Here is a 16,105-nt window from a genome sequence, read left to right as displayed (position 1 = left end):
TTCATGTTAGGATCTGGCCACCCCTAGACGGGTCGTAACACACTCCAATACCCTTAAATGAAATCCAGTGCCTTCAGGTCACATAATCACAAAATTAGTACAGATGTTAATGTTCTTTGACAACCCCAGAGATTTATTCCGGTGAACAAACAGAGTGATGAAGACTAAGAAACACACCACACTGGGTGAAGACACAGATGAGGACAAGCTTAAAGTAGGGGTAGGATTATAAAAATTTAACATTTCAAAGAGAACTGTTCAAACTGGTACTCAGAAATGCAAAAATGTGGCACAAGTGTAAACTTACCATGAAACTTAAACTGACCGTGTAGGTTTGGATTTTTTTCTCCCTTAATAATAAACACATTCATTTAAAAGCTGCCTTTAGTGTTTTCTTGTGTTGTCTTCGGTTAATATTTAAATAAATCTGATGTTCTGAAAAAAATAAGTCTGAGAAGCATGCATTAAAAAAAGGAAAACAGGAATAGGATAGAAATGTCCTCACAATATTCACATTAGTTCGCAGCACTATTGTGTTTTTCAAACTATTTATTTAACCGTGACTTAAAAATTATACACGTCACGAGTTTTCCAATTTTTCTTTTTTTGAGCATCTACAACCAACACGAAACTTTGGTTGCAGATACTCAAAAATCACCAGAATCCCCCAAATCATTTCTCCTAAATGTGATTGCAGTGCAGATTTAAAAGTTCAGCTAACTAAACTATAAATAGGCTGAGGTTTAATCATCAGAGCTGTCAAAATAATTAGCGTCCTGATTTATGTTTGACATTTCATAATCTATCTTTGGAAAAGAAAACTTCACCACCAACTTTGAATTTTAAGGAAAGCTGTTTACGTTTAGCAACCCTAAACTTAAACAGAGTTATATTTCCTTGGACAGCAACCGTAATCTTGCTTACGGCGACAAACCAACCTAAACTGTTTGCAGGGATATTTGTCAGTCATTTCCTCTAAAGCAGGAGTTTGTTAAACCCAACTCCCAGTGCAGGAGCGTCGCATCAGCAAGTTTTTACTCTTTGACAGTCACGCAGCTGTCGCTCTGTGGCGTCTCGTGTCACATGTGCTGAGGCAGAGTGTCAGAAAACCCCAAGACGATGATTCCCCAATAGTATTCTGCTGGCACAGATGCTGTAAGTGGTCATGGCAAACGCACACCGCTCTCCTCGTCTCATTCATCCGTGACAGGATGGTTTCCTGCCGCTAATAAAAGCAGAAGTCTTACTCTGATCTCACAGACTCATCACGTCTGTCGTATTAACTGCGATGACAAAACTAAAAATAGGAAGAAAAAAACCCCAAAACAACAGGAAACACTGAGGTTACAATAAGAGTAACTAAGAAATAAATCATAAAGGCATTAAATTACGGAACAATATCAAAAAAATTTTTTAAATATAACTTTTTGAAAATGGAAAAGGATTTCAGACAACACAACATTTTGAATGATCCACAAACAACCCGGAATCTTATCATATTAATCAGGAAGATGTTCATAGTTGTCGGATAATAGCTCCGTATTAATTAGTTCTCAAGGTAACTCCTGAAGTGGCGTTTTTGTGTCATTCCACTTCCTTCACAATTAGCCTCTGATTCATCATGAACTCAACTCTGGATTTACTTGGAAACCCTCAAATCTGATCTTTTTCCCACCAGTTCACACACGCTGCCTGCACCCCAACACGTTGCACGAACGCTACGTCTGATTCCACTCACAAAGATGTTGGTCAGATCTGGGAATAATTCTACTATTATCCTAGAAATCCGACAGGATTTACAATTTGCTATGACAGCAATGTAAATCAGTAGTAATGAATTGTGTGTAGCTGGCTAGCAAGGGTATGTTAGCAGTGAGTTATCGCAGTGTAGATGTCTGAGTTTGACCAAGCTTTTGTCTGACAGAAAAGTCCCGCAAGAAAAAAGAAAAACATAGACTATACAATTAAATAATCTTGTCAAGACCTGTTAATATCTGTGACTAACACGTTTAAGGCAATCTTACTTTTTAAAAACGGATTTAAGATATTTCAAGGCCTTCGGTATAAACACGAAGACGTCTATTCATGTGTAAACGTGGCTTAAAGGGGGTTGGAGTTCATCAAGCGTTTTTGTTTAGTCAATTTGGACGAGACTTCTGGGTTGAAAATATCTCATTTTCAGCATATTTTTCAAAGCCCAAGGACACCAAACTTTAAAAATGCCCATGCAAGTGTAGTTTTTAGACAATAGGGAGAATTCGTGTGCTTTATTCTTCTAGATAAGAGCCAAACAGGGGATTCAATATCCAGAAGTCATTATTTATCGAACAGAAGTTGTGCTTCCACACACCAGACCCTCCTTTAGTTTCATTATTTTTGCAAACCTCGCTCCCCCACTTTAACAGTCCAGTTGTTCTCTTCTGCCTGACAGCTGTAGGCTGCTTGATGCCGTAAACTGCAACCCAAGGTGAAAAGGGCCATAAAAGCAGAGAGTAAAACCTAGCTGCAGGGCGGACGGTCTGTAAAACAGGTCACCGAATGGAAATCTATCACGCTGGGTGCAGATGTTGCGGGGAGCACACAAGGTAAACACGGGTCTGTAGCACCACAATATGTAATAACGTAGTAAAAATAAAACATATCCTTGAACGCATTGTGCGATGCTTTCTGCAACAAATCCAATAACATCACCACATTTTGTGTCGATTACTACAAAATTCAGAAGGAACTCTTTTTTTTTCTTCTTTTTTTAAAGAAATGATCATGTAATAATGTTGCGCATTATGTAGTAAACAATCAAAACCGTTTGCGTTAGTTTCTATACACATTTAAATCAAAACTTAGGTCGATAAATGCTGAACTTTTGGTCATTTAGTTGCCTTTTCACACTCACAGCCAGAATCCTGGGTGTTAACCTACAAGTTATGTAGATTTTAGTGCATTTTATGTCAGATATTACAAATACCGTTTTAATTATGCTTTATTGCATTTTAAAACCAAATTTTATTACATTATTGTATATTGTGCTATTGCTATATGTGCTACAAGGACTCAGTGGCGGAGCTAGACTTTTTTTAAGGGGTGGCCAAAGGGTGAGCAAGGCTTTGTCAGAGGGGTCCATATATAGGGTGACCAATCTCTGATTTCTGTAGCTAGCTAAAATAAAAATAGATTAATTAAATTAATATAACTAGTTAGGTTATAATTCAAAGCTTTCATATGACATAGCCTACTTACATTTCAGTCATTATAAAACTTAACAATGGTTTTTCACATATTCTCACCACACTCATTTCAAGCAAGAGCTGGGAGATATATCCTGGCCAAATGAATAAAACATTACAGGGCAGCATGTGCACTAATACATGTTAAAAGAATCTGTCTAAAACACGATCTATCAGCACTAGCATGGCTAATATAATAAACGAGGGACTAGTGAGCGGTGCACAACCTTCTTTTTTTTTTTTCTTTTTAGAAATGTACAGCAAGTGCCGCCTCTCATTAGGAAGGTAACACAGCGGTTACCGCTGAGCGGTAAAATGTTGTAAATACCTGCAAAACTCCTCAACGGTGTACTCTAAAGCCGCGGGTGTGTTTTGGATCAAGCTGGAACCACATGTCAGCTTAACCAATGAACAGCGTCAGTGAGCTGCTGCTGCATCGGGCTGCCTTCAGGGACAGTCGGAAATTACAGTTTTCCTGGCAAATCTTTGCCGATCTCATAAGTATTATATTTTAAAATTACCATTTCCAGTGGGGTGGCAAGGACTCTGTTGGGGGTGGCAAATGCCACCCCTGTCACCCCTCTGGCTCTGCCACTGCAAGGACTGAAGTCACAAAGGTCAGAGATCAAAAAGTCCTTCTTAAAATTTTGTCTCGCCTCAACTCTACTTAGGTGAAAATCTCCAAAATGAGGCTCCTGCATCAAGGCACGCTATTAGAGGATGTTAGTGATTCAGAATTAATTCAATTGGCAAACAAGATCAGGGAGTGCCGGTAATCTCATAAGACATAATCATCCCCATTTGGTTTATAATCAAAAGGGCCGTGTCAAAGGAGCATGACAAGTACGGGCTGGCGGACGGGGGGAGGAAAGAGTCGAGACGAACAAGGCAGGCGACTCAAACCGAGAGGAGGACAGAGGTGCCAAGGCGAGAGGGAGAGACAAGGTTAATTGTGTGCCGAATCACTGTCAAACGGTCGGCATCAAGCTTGGGAATCTTCCCATTAATTTGAATTAAGGGTCTGATATTGGCTCCTGTGCTCGGCTCGGCTCGCCCTCCGTCCTCCTCCTCCTCCCCCGCCGTCGTCTTCTGTCGTCCTTACAGCTCGGCGAGCCTTGCGCACGGGTCGCCTTCAGCGGCGGCGGTGACAGCGGCTATATTTCACCAGCGTGCGCCGTTGGCCTGTCCTTTAGTGATAAGCTGTAATAGATCTACTCTCTCAACTCAGCACGGCCTTTTCACGGGAACGGGAAGGAAAGGCGGAAAGGAAAGAGAAGGAAAAATACCGACTTTCTTTAGGAAGGTAATTATACAAAGGGGGGAGATGTTGGAAGACACTGAGTCAGCTTAAATAATAATAATAAAAAAAGAAAGATAGGAAAGGATGGAGGTGAGGGGAGGGAGTGACGTAGAAAGAGAGCATGAAAAATGAGGCCCATTGAGAGATAAGAGGGGGATTAACCTTGCTGGTAATGAAGGGAGGGTGTGACGAAAAGATGGGAGGGAGGCAGAGAGGGGGAGATAATTAATGAGCTTGCCCTTCCCGTGACTCCTTCCCAGAACCCGGGCTGGGAGGACGCGCCTGGCTGGCCAGCAGGGTCCCGGGACAGCTGAGGATGCTCCTCCGCACTGCAGCTTTTGTTTGAGCTTCTAAAACGGTCCAGTCCGCTGCTGCAAGGTCTGGATGAAGATTCACTCACACCTTGTTCAATTTACTCCAAAGTCTTTCAGCACGACGGAAATGAACATGAAGGGGTGAATGTTAAGAAGCATCTGATTCAAATCTATGTTTGTGAATGTATATTAATCGTTTAGTTTGTTTTACCTCAAAGCATTTACTTTAGATTTTTCTACAAACCAGACATGACACAGAAAAGGTTTGTGATCGTTTGACTGACACGTGCACTTTTGGGGAAATATTTATTTCATCCAAACTGGAAAAATAGACTTTGGCGTCTATTTTCTGTTCTATGAATCGTCTTTCCAGCAATTAAGATCCATTCACTTTACGTCTTTTTTGTCAGGTTGAGCTTAACATTTTCAAATTTATCTAATTTTATTTATAACTCTGTCTCTTTGTTTTTGTTAAACGCATACTAAATAGTTCATTTTTATTCGTATTTATTTTTAACTTTGTGCTCTTGGATGTGATAAATAAATGTGTGCGGGGAAAACTTTTTGTTTGCTTAAAGAGTTGTAAAGTTGACATTAAGAAGTACAGATCATTCAGTTAAATAAACGTTTCTAAAATCACAGCATTTTTGAACCTAGATTGTAAATTTAATACTAAACATACATCAAATATAAATCCTTGCACTGAAATAACAGAAGCTGTGATGACTGACACCAGAATAAATGTGTACTTTTATCCATACAAATAATTTTAAAAAAAGACTCACAAACTAGAATAATTACAATAATAGTAAATGATACATAAAAAAAAATCAGCTTAAATATTTGCAGCAGTAATCAGGAGGTGCAGATTGAGTAATTAAGACTAGTCAGAATCGTCACAATGTGCAAACCAAACAGCACTTCAGAGATTACTTTTCCAAAACAAGAAACTTTGTTTAAAAAAATCTTTAAACTGCTGCCACATTACTACTCACTTTATTACATAATATCATTGTGTGATAAATCTTTTTTGTGGATTTAAAGATGGAAAAAAAAAAAGCAACACATTTTATGAAATCGACATCCAGCTGACCATACTCGAGACAAAATAAAAAGTTAATTGTAATATAATTTGATGAGCTAGTTCTTACTGCAGCGAGTCGCAGTCATTAGGACTGCAGTTTTAAACGCAGTGAATCTAAAGTAGTAGCTTCCAAACCTAAATACATTCATAAGTGCCGCAAATCTGTGTCATATTGTGCCTCTAAAATGGATTCCAACAATGCCTGTGCTTCGCTTTGATCAGATTCAGTGGCTAATTTTTTTTTTTTTTTTTTTTAGCGTTAGCGTGTGATCATGCTCTTAAAGCTCATCACCTACCCCACCTCCAGCCTTTATCTCTGCTTCACACACACACACACACACACACACGCACACTGCAGGAACATCGCCCACTCAGTACACCCACTCCCAACTCTCACAGTCCTGCTGGAGCAGTAGCTGCACACACCATGTTTTCGTTTTTTTTTCCTTTTTGACATTATCTGATGCACTTAAGCAGAACGAGTGAACGTTGGTGCAACAAAAATATTCATCCACCACCATCTGCATCTCAACTCTCTGCCTCTCCCACCCAGCCTTTGTGTATTAAACCCAGTGCAGGCACAAGTCTGTGGCTCTCTGTCACGACTCAGGCTGCAGAGGAAAAAAAAAAAACAAAGAAAGAAAGAGAGGAAGACAGGAAGAAGGAAAGAAAAGACACGCATGGGGTTTTACTCATACGCAAACGCTAGTGTGCTACTATGCTGTGCTCTTCCTGCAGTGAACTATCCTACTGCACCAGTGACCGTTTTATGACGCTCATTGACTGCTTTATGACTAAAATGATATCAGAAAGAAAATGTACGGGAGCAGACACATTACACTGCTGATTAAAAAGGAACTATACAAGATCAACCTGTGATTATTCACAAACAGAAGCAATGTATATTAGACTTTAAATAGTTTTAGATGATAAAATGACTCTTATGCGTGACTTGACAAAAAACATGAGATTAAGATGAAAACTTGACTCATTTCAAAAGATTTGAAATGTACTCTACCTCCCTCTGCTGAACAGAAATTGTATTGCAACATGCTGCAAAAACCCACATTTCTATAGCTACTTGATACTTTCTTTTCTCAAAATGCTGATCATTGTCATCTTAGAAGCTCATATATTACAATATAATACAGAAGTTACTCTTAAACTACTCCACTATTCTTATTTTTACATAACTTGGTGCTAGTGACCTTTACTCAAAGTAATCAGATGGGAAATGGGAAAATAGAACAGGGGTGAGACATGTATCAAAGGTCTGAAGGTCAGGAATTGAACCCAAAACAACTACCTCACTTCCAGAGAATGTTATAGACTCTGGAAGTGCACCGCTGCACCATGTGATGCCCCACTACTTTCCTCTTTGCTTTGGAAATGTCTAAATAAATACATTTATTCAAAATAAAAATATTTTCATTAAATGTAAAAAACAGACGTCAAGTTTAGCAAGCAGAACTCTAAAAAATACACTTTAAACCATCCTGGTTCGTCAAGAGACATGAAAGTTTATACTGATTTCTCCCAATGTTGATCGTTTTCAGGGAAAAAATAAATCCGTTTAATTTTCATGTAGCTATGCAGCTTATCCTTAACCTAAAGTCAAGGGAAAGTAACATGTTTTCTGTTAAACTTTTTTGAAGGTCAAAGAAGATATAAAAGCGGAGGAATTTTTTATATTTCTGATCATCAGCAAACAAACCAGAGAAGTTTGCCAAATATAAATCAAGTCTTTTTAAACGTTTAAAAGGCAAACTTTCAGACGGTAAATTAGGCTATTTGACCCTTTACTCGATGTTTTGTGTTTTGCTGCCCTCTGCTGGTCAGGCGCAATATTTCCTTAATAATTGCCCGGACTGAAGTTACAACGCTTCTACCACTCGTTAAAATCCCAGGTTTTTGTAATGTAACACAATATCTTGAATCAAAAGTCTTTTTTTCCACAAACACATACATTCTGTTGAATTCAAATAAAAACATAATCTACTACAGTAACATATATAACTAAAAGTTAAAAGCTGAAAAGAAAATAAATAAATAGGGTGAAATAACTTTTTGACAAAGGAACACAGTACAGCCAGATTTCTGGAGCTCATGTCTCACATTAAAATTATTAATAAAAGTCCTAATCCAGACCTCAAAGCCCAGTAAAAAAGGGACTTTGGATCACAATACTCCCTGACAACGCGGCTCGCCTGTAATATTTTGAAAGAGACTTACAAAGTCAGACTTCTTGAAATGTTATTACCCAACACACAGAAGAGGCTTTAGCTACATGTTCACGATTAACAGGCTTCGGGCTGCTGACCCGTTTCCTCAGGCTTTTCCCGCTAACAGCTAGCGGATAGCTGTTAGCTACAATACTAAACAACCTCCGTCATCCTGCTGTAAACCAAACACTACTAATTCCAACAGTTAGGTTTAACTACAAGAGAAGTCTACAAAGCTGAATAAAAGTATATTTTTGAAAAAATAATCAAAAACATAAGAAATAAAGTTATTAAGAGGGGCTGTTAAAAGATAAATCAGCGTCTTGCAGTCTTGTAGCTAAGACAACAGCGACCTCTTGTGTCTAAAGAAAGGGTTTAAGAGAGAGTTTCATATGCTCTCCATATGCTCTCTCTTAAACCAGGGGTGCCCTGTTTTTGTGATACAACTTCATGTAAAATTTCTAAGAATTATGTATAATATCTAATGTCTTCTACAAATAAATAATCCAGAATAAAGAATGTGTTGCTATGCACTTTGTTAATTTTGGCTAATATTTTGTTGGTGGGTCACATCATGAACAAAGCAGAAACAGAAGAAGAGCTAACAAGCTAGCAGCACACCAAGATTGCAGGAACATTTACAGGCTGCTTAGACCTCAAAAGGTCAATGTTCTGAGAATTTAACTAAAATCAATATGTTAAATTACAGGTAACATTTATTTATTATTTCACTAAAGTATGATTCAGAGGTTCAATTTTACTGTTTATGCCTCTTTCATCATCTTTGTCTCAACACATTTATCGTGCTTTACATCTTCTACATCCATCTTTGGTTGTGGGATGTGCGATTTTCTCACACTTAATCAGAAAATATTTAGATTTCATGCAGTAATCCTCTTATATATTATAGTTTGGGTAGAGAATACTGTATGTATCATGCTGCTGGAAGCTGAGCCTGTTTCCTCCAGCTATATGATTCATGTTATGCCCAGATCTCCATCGCTGGCCGTTTAGAGGAGCGTGACCTGGTCCCCTTTGACCTCAGTCACGCAGTGGCTCAGCTACAAGGCTAGGGTGAACGAGTCGCACGGAGGGCAGCGGCTGGAACCACCAGCGATTTCCAGCAAACAGGATTAGCGGAAAAATCAAAATAAAACACAAACACAGAGTCTAACCAAATTCTGCTTTAGTTCATCACTGCAGCAAATCTCAGCTACGAGTTGTTTGATCTGGTCGTCTGAGCACAAGCAGACTCACGCTGCACAGCCTTCAGAAATTACTAGAAATAATAGCCAAGAAATTCATCTGCTGTGACAGTATGAGCATGTGTATGATCCCACTGAGTCAGAGAGATTATCCTTCTCTGAGGAGGCTCTGAGTGCGTTACTGTCAGAGAAAGTTTTAGATCTAAAAGTGGGAGAGGAAGAAGAAAGTTGGAAGGGAGAGGTGGGGATCAAACTGTCTGTCCTGCACTTATCTTCTTGTCAACTTAGAGACAGATAAACAGACAGCTGCCCAAAGATTAATTACACAGCAGAGCTCATTAATCTGAGTCCTGTCAGCCCCTACAGAAAACCGTCACCCGCTTCTCAGCTTCAACTCTGCTTCCTGACTATCACATAATAGTTTTACACACATGAACATAGAGTCGTATGTTACTCTCATGGTCGGAAATCTAAAACATAAATAAATAAATAATCCACTCCAACACAAAATAACCTGTACTCAATACTGTTTTTTGCTCATCTGAACCAACAAATTTTCACTCAGAAACATGCAGTTACCTCTAATGTCTCATAGGGGGCAATAAAGCACTGATTTTGACTCTGCTCACAAGAGAAGAAGAAAATAATCAAAAAGAAAGAATAAAGTTATTTTTGCCTGATGCCATCAAGGGCAGTTTTTGTATGACGGTGTGTTAGGGTCATTATGGATAGAAAAAATAATAAATTTCCGGCAAAAAATTCAGAAATTTCGAGATTAATCTCTGAGATTTTCTAGAAATGACTCGGATATTTCAGAGTTTGAAAAGTTGAAAAGTTTTGTAGAAAAAAAATCTAAAGTCTTTAGATTAATTTCAGAAATGTTGTTAATACTCTGAAATATTGGGTAATAGAATGAACTGGGCACAAATTAAATATATTCATATGATATGTATTAATATAATTCTTAATTTTAAATAAATAAATAAAACGCATGACTGTTTTACTTTTGTCTTCCAACAGATAAACTTGGAATATATACCTGGGAATATGCAATTTATAGATTCTTCTCTTACTATGATTTTTTTTATTAATGTTTTTAATATTTTTGCCCACCTGCAGTGCAGTTTTTTTTAATGGTATTTTATGATTCAATGCTGTAACAAAAAAAATACTTTGTAGCTATACACCGTAACAATTACCTGTTGTTTATTCATAACCAGAATATTGTCTGTTTCCTGCAAGAGCGCAAACATGCTTCATTAAAAAGAGAGAAAGCCGGGTTTTGCGTTTTGTATTTTCAAATTCAAAAATTCCCAGACTTCTTAAGTTGCTTCTCTTCAGATCAAACATTTCAACTTGGGTCCAATCCTGCTTTACACATCCTGAATACGTTTTATCCTGATCCAGCAACCTGCTGCACTCTTCTACATTTCAAGATCAGGAGCTGCACTTTGCAGTGTGGCCACATGAGGATACCACAGGTTCGGCCATTAAAAGCTGCCTTTCACCCAGCAGTCTGAGCAGCTGCCATCCTGCGTTCAAGAGGATTAGCAGTTACTTTGCAGTTTCTCATCAAACAAATTTGGGCTGCTCTGTAAAGCCGCTACGAAATTGCAGCTCCTAAACTCTGACACATCATCTTAAGCAACACTTTCGCTTGTTTAAAATTCACCGCCTAAATGCCCTTCCAAAAAGTCTACACTGAGACATCGAGGGACGGCATTAATGCCAGGACAGCTTGAGCTCCCCTGGCAAAAAGCACAGCGCACGTCGCTGAAAGCCAAACCTCACTGCCAACTTAGGCTCTGATGCCTCTGTGAAGGCAATTTTAAATGTTTTTTTTTTTTTTTTTTTTTGGTACAATGAATGGCAGACGCACGTCAACACTAAGAGACGGAGCAGAAGAAGAGGAGGAGGAAGAGACGGGTGGAAAGAAGCAGAGAAAGGAACAAGCGAGGTCTAAATCAAGGCTATCCACTGCGACTCAGTGCAATGCAAAACAGATGCTCCAACATGTCAGTCAGGAGTTATTTTCCTTAAAGTAAAGATGTAAAAATAAACAAATAAATAAATATTAAGCTCATGGTCTAGTGCAGCAGCATAATCCCACACTAAAAATAAACAAAAAAAAGCATTACGCGGCCAAAAGACCCAGAGATTACCCACTTCCAGTTGTCTGACAGAGACAGGCAGATGTTTTATTTAAAACATCTTCATTTTTTTCAAAGAGCCAATGACTCTAACAATGTTCCCCAGTAATCTGTTAAAGAATCAGGTCCACAGCATCAGACATCCTCCACTATACTCCTTTAGTTCAATGCCAACGCCACTTGGAGCGTTTTGCTGCTCAATCTGGCCAAACTGCATGAGTCCAGTTTTCGTAAGGCGTTGCTGATGTCGGGTCACTTTTTTCAGTAACGAGTAATCTAACGCATCCAGTAGTCAGATTACAGTTACTTATCGAAATCACTTTGCATTACTGCGTGTTACTATTTTCTTTTGTAATTTAATATTCCCTCTACGTGTCTTGGGGAGTGATCGCCGTTTCTATGCGACAGTTATCAGCAGCAACAGAAATATAAACGATGGAGGGAGATGCGCATTTTGTTGGTGGAAAAACAGAAAACTTTCACCGCTGTAGCAACCGTTTGGCTTGAGGTGTGCACGCACCTGCTAGCAGTAAGCACCTGTTGCATAGCCTCCACGCTAACATGCAGTTTGGAATCAGAGGAAATATGGCACGTCAAACAGCCCACCTGTAGCTGCCTGTGAACCCGGCACTTTAACACTGCTGCCTCTTCGGTCTTCATCCTTCCTTTGACTTGTCCTCGTCTCGAACCTTAAAGCTTCACCAGACCTCCACTGCTCCCCTCAACTACTGAGTCCTCCTGCATGCCACAGCCCCAAAAAACTGCCACCCCTGGTCCACCTGCCCTAATAAGTCCCCAAGCCTCTCTGCAGCTGCATGACCTTACTGTAAACCGGGCACCAAGCCCACTGAAACTATCTGCTGAGGAACCTAATGATCAAGTTTCGCCTCTCCATAACCTGCCAGTAAACTGGTGGGGGAAGCTGGACGACTGACCCACTGACATTTAGAGCAGGACCAAGTATCCCTTCAGATGTCGAGCTAACTGACTGTTAGTTGTGGAATATTCTAGACATTTGTGATCAGTCATAACAGTCACAATTATTTTTCGCATATCGCATTTTTCTTTAATTTGGTGCAGCCCTATACGGTGCTCATGCACTTCAAACTGGGATGTGGTTTTGAAAACGGTTGTGCAATGAGCATTAGGACAGTTGACAAAATGGCCAACAGTAGACCCAACAGGTAAGAAGAGCTGAATTCAGGCACGGACTCGGCCACAAATCATTTTTAAAAGCCTTGGTTTTGAGATCATCAATAAGGAAATGACTCGTTTCTTTCATACTTTGACTGAGGGCACATTGTTAAAATAAAACAGACAACAATATGTCACCTAAATAAGATCTTCTGCAAATTTACCTCAAAATTCTGCATTCAAGTGCATATTTCTGGCGTGATGTAAGTCGAGATATTTTCAGTGGAGCTATAATGGGTCTTACTGCAGCAAGCTGTTCAGCTCCCTAAAATATCCCCACCACCTACACTCTACCTGTAAACCTACAGCTCAGAAATCTGGGGAGTAGCAGCAGATTGTTTAAAACATATTAAGAGATTGCAAATGGAGTAGGGGAAAGTAAGGAAAGAGCAGGCGTCCGTAAGGAAAGCAAGTCAGCACTTCCAGGGGACGGTCTCTGTCTTGATGTGTTAAACTAAGAATAACTTTTTATTTTCTACTACAAGAAAAAAAAAACACGTGTATCGGCGACAATCGGTCTCATTCCTTCACCATCATCAGAGCTATGCAGCATCAGCTGAGAATACCGCCTCATTCAGCTGTGCCAACATGACCTCCGGAGAAAATTACCTGTCATGATCTAAGTCTGAAAGCACAGCTTTCACGTACTCACAACGACATTAATGCAAACCAAAACAATGATAGATAATATACTGGACACACTGCATTTCTCAAAAGGTCTACATCTACAGTTAATCATAGACAGGACACTAGACTATAAGGACTATTTAAAATGCTGTTTTTTTTTATTTATAATTTTATACTACGGTTCTTAACGACAAGCTGAACTGATCAGCCAAAACTGGCATCAGCAGGATGAAATGTCAAACAAAATAAGTAAAAAAAAAATAAGTAAGATAATCCTCATTGGTACATCTAGAGCCCTAAGAGGATTTTAACTGGTTTGGTAAAATTTAAAGATTTATTTAAATGTGACTAGTCAGTTGTATTAAACTGATTACCCATCTTTCAGTCTCTTAAGTCGCTGTTTTTCAACCCAAGTCCTCGAGAATGAACCAAGAAATGTAATACTTAGTGTTGAGGAAACACAAGACACCAGGGTCCAGCAGAAGGCAATAACAACCCAATAGCCCTAAATATCCATGCAGGCATGCACAATCACATCAATCTACCAGCACAGACAAACACTAACACAGATGTCAATGTGGTAAATGCCTCATCAGCTCCAAAGGAGCCTGCGATTTACAGGTGTCAAAGCCAAAGTGTAACACAAACCTGATATTGATATAAGACACTGCTCTCCACCTGCAGTGCTAAAGAATGCAACAACTTAATTCAGCTACCTACGCACACACCTACAGACACACTGCAGTGCTGCTCCTTTAACGATTTCATCAAGTGTTTATATCCGGCAAAGATCATCTTGAGGTCTTTAATTAATGATGTTATTTACCAAGAAGAAAGAAAACCTGACAGGCTTGACCTTCTGTGGAAAAAGCAACTCCCCTCCCCTGTTATTACCTCAGAAATTAACTGTTTTTGACCGCATTTATTTGTGCAGTTTCCCTAGCCACAACTAAGCATAATTTTACTGCCAGGCTGAAGAATCAAGCAACACAATTATTAACATTTATAACAATGGAATGGACTACCAAGCAATTTCTAAGGCATTAGGATGCACTTGCACCAAATTGAGAGCCGTAATGCACATACAGAATAAAAAGTGGCACACTTGGGAGCCAAGTGTGACGGCTAACCAAAACCATGTTTAGTGCCCATCAACAACTTATAGGTGGTCAGAATTCACTGAAGTTCTCCCTTGGTAGTGAGATCAGCGTTTATGGTTTAACAAACAAACTTTAAAATTGATGTAGCCAAACATTTTGCTCTCCACCAGAAAGTCCTGATGGAAAAAGTGTGTGGACATCTGCTTCAGACCATTAGCTCACGTACATTGAAGTTACACCACAATTATTGAAAGCACACCAGCAAGTTCACTTTGGAATCCCTCCAAATATAGAGAAACATGAAGGTTTTAGAGTGTCCTAATCAAAGGCGAGGCTGAAATACAATGAAATGCTGTGTGGTATTACATTAAAAATGTTGTCCATTCTCAAAACTCTTTCAATATAACTAAATTAAATCAAGGAGTTGGACAATATTACTCCACAGTGACGTAAAACAATTGTTGCTGGTTAATCACAAATGCTTGATGGCACAAAATATTGACTTACGGGGCAATCTTATTCTCACATAAGGCCAAGTTAGTTTGGTTAGCTTTCTCACTTCTAAAACAAAATCATGCTTTGAAACAACTTTGTGTTTTTCCTCTGGTTTTCCTCTGACATTAAGTGTGACAAAAAATAACAAAAGCACAAAAAAAAAAGCTTCTTCACAGCCAAATCACACTACGCAGTAAAGGGGGTTTTTTTTGTACTATCTAAACATTTGCTGACACTTTTAGAGACACACGGAGACGTTGCTAAGGCATTGTGTCAGTCAATAGAGTTCTGGATTAGCATGTGTGCTAACGGCTTGCGGAGGCTGGATGAAACAGAGTAGATGTGAGAGTGAGGCCTATAAGCGATACAAACTATCAACTGAGGTGAGTAGCCCGGCGACAAAAAGTACAAACCTGCGAATAAACAACGGGCGAGGGAACCTGAGGCCACACTGACCGTGTTTACATGCTCATTAGACATCGTCTAAAAGTAGCATCTACGCGCCGACAGGTTAACACGCACATTCAATACGCCAGCCTTTTTACGGCACCTTGTCTGAATGGAGACATCTCCGGAGGTGTGCCAGACTTGAGGCGGCGTTATTCACGCCCTGCTGGGGTGAGCATAAACACTTTCACACACAGCCGTTGTAGAAAGAGCTGGAGCCGGGGTGGGAGGGAGTCTGCCACGAAAAACAAGCTAGCATTAAGTGTCATAGCATCCAGGAGAGGAAGTCATCGAGCCACGAGTGGGACACTATAAATAACAGAACCCAGCTTGGAAGCTATGGACACACACACACTAACTATACCAGTACTGACTTCCTTAAAACTGACCGTACATCTAATACAACAAATCTCGAAAATATAGGTTAAAAAAAATCTTCTAGTTGGGTGAAAATGTACCTTCTTCAAAACAAGTACACTGACCCACGAATCTATTGGTTTCCATTTGTGTGAGGAAGAGCAGGTGGTTATAGATGCGAGTGACCCTGATTTCATATTTTAAGGGTGAAAAGCTGTCAAACCAAGAGAATAAAATCCAACCATGAAGACATTAAACTGAACATTATGTATTTTTGATGCTTCCTGAGAGATTGCACTTATGTCCCCCTTGTTTACAATTTAGAAATTAAAAATGTAAAAAAAAAAATTTTTTTTAATGTAAAAAGTTGGAAAAGGGAAAGTCAA

General features: G+C 39.3%; 1 protein-coding gene across 5 annotated transcripts in view; it reads right to left on the bottom strand.

Annotated features, from left to right (window-relative positions):
• pak5 (p21 protein (Cdc42/Rac)-activated kinase 5) overlaps positions 1 to 16,105 on the bottom strand; it is a 78,850-nt gene that overhangs the window by 22,143 nt on the left and 40,602 nt on the right. The window contains exon 1 of one of the 5 annotated variants that reach the window (XM_044106032.1): positions 15,372 to 15,410. The exons of 3 other annotated variants lie outside the window; for them this stretch is intronic. In XM_044106032.1, the coding sequence (XP_043961967.1) occupies positions 15,372 to 15,395 (24 nt within the window). In that variant the 5' untranslated portion in view covers positions 15,396 to 15,410. Of the gene's footprint in view, positions 1 to 12,105; positions 12,309 to 15,371; positions 15,411 to 16,105 lie in introns of those variants that run through there. One more of the 5 variants, XM_044106031.1, reaches the window with a different exon arrangement.

This window comes from Gambusia affinis, linkage group LG22 (genome assembly GCF_019740435.1).
Source record: "Gambusia affinis linkage group LG22, SWU_Gaff_1.0, whole genome shotgun sequence".
Taxonomy (NCBI): Eukaryota; Metazoa; Chordata; class Actinopteri; order Cyprinodontiformes; family Poeciliidae; genus Gambusia; species Gambusia affinis.
Note: the sequence above shows the minus strand (reverse complement) of the source record. Positions and strands in the feature narration are given on the sequence as shown.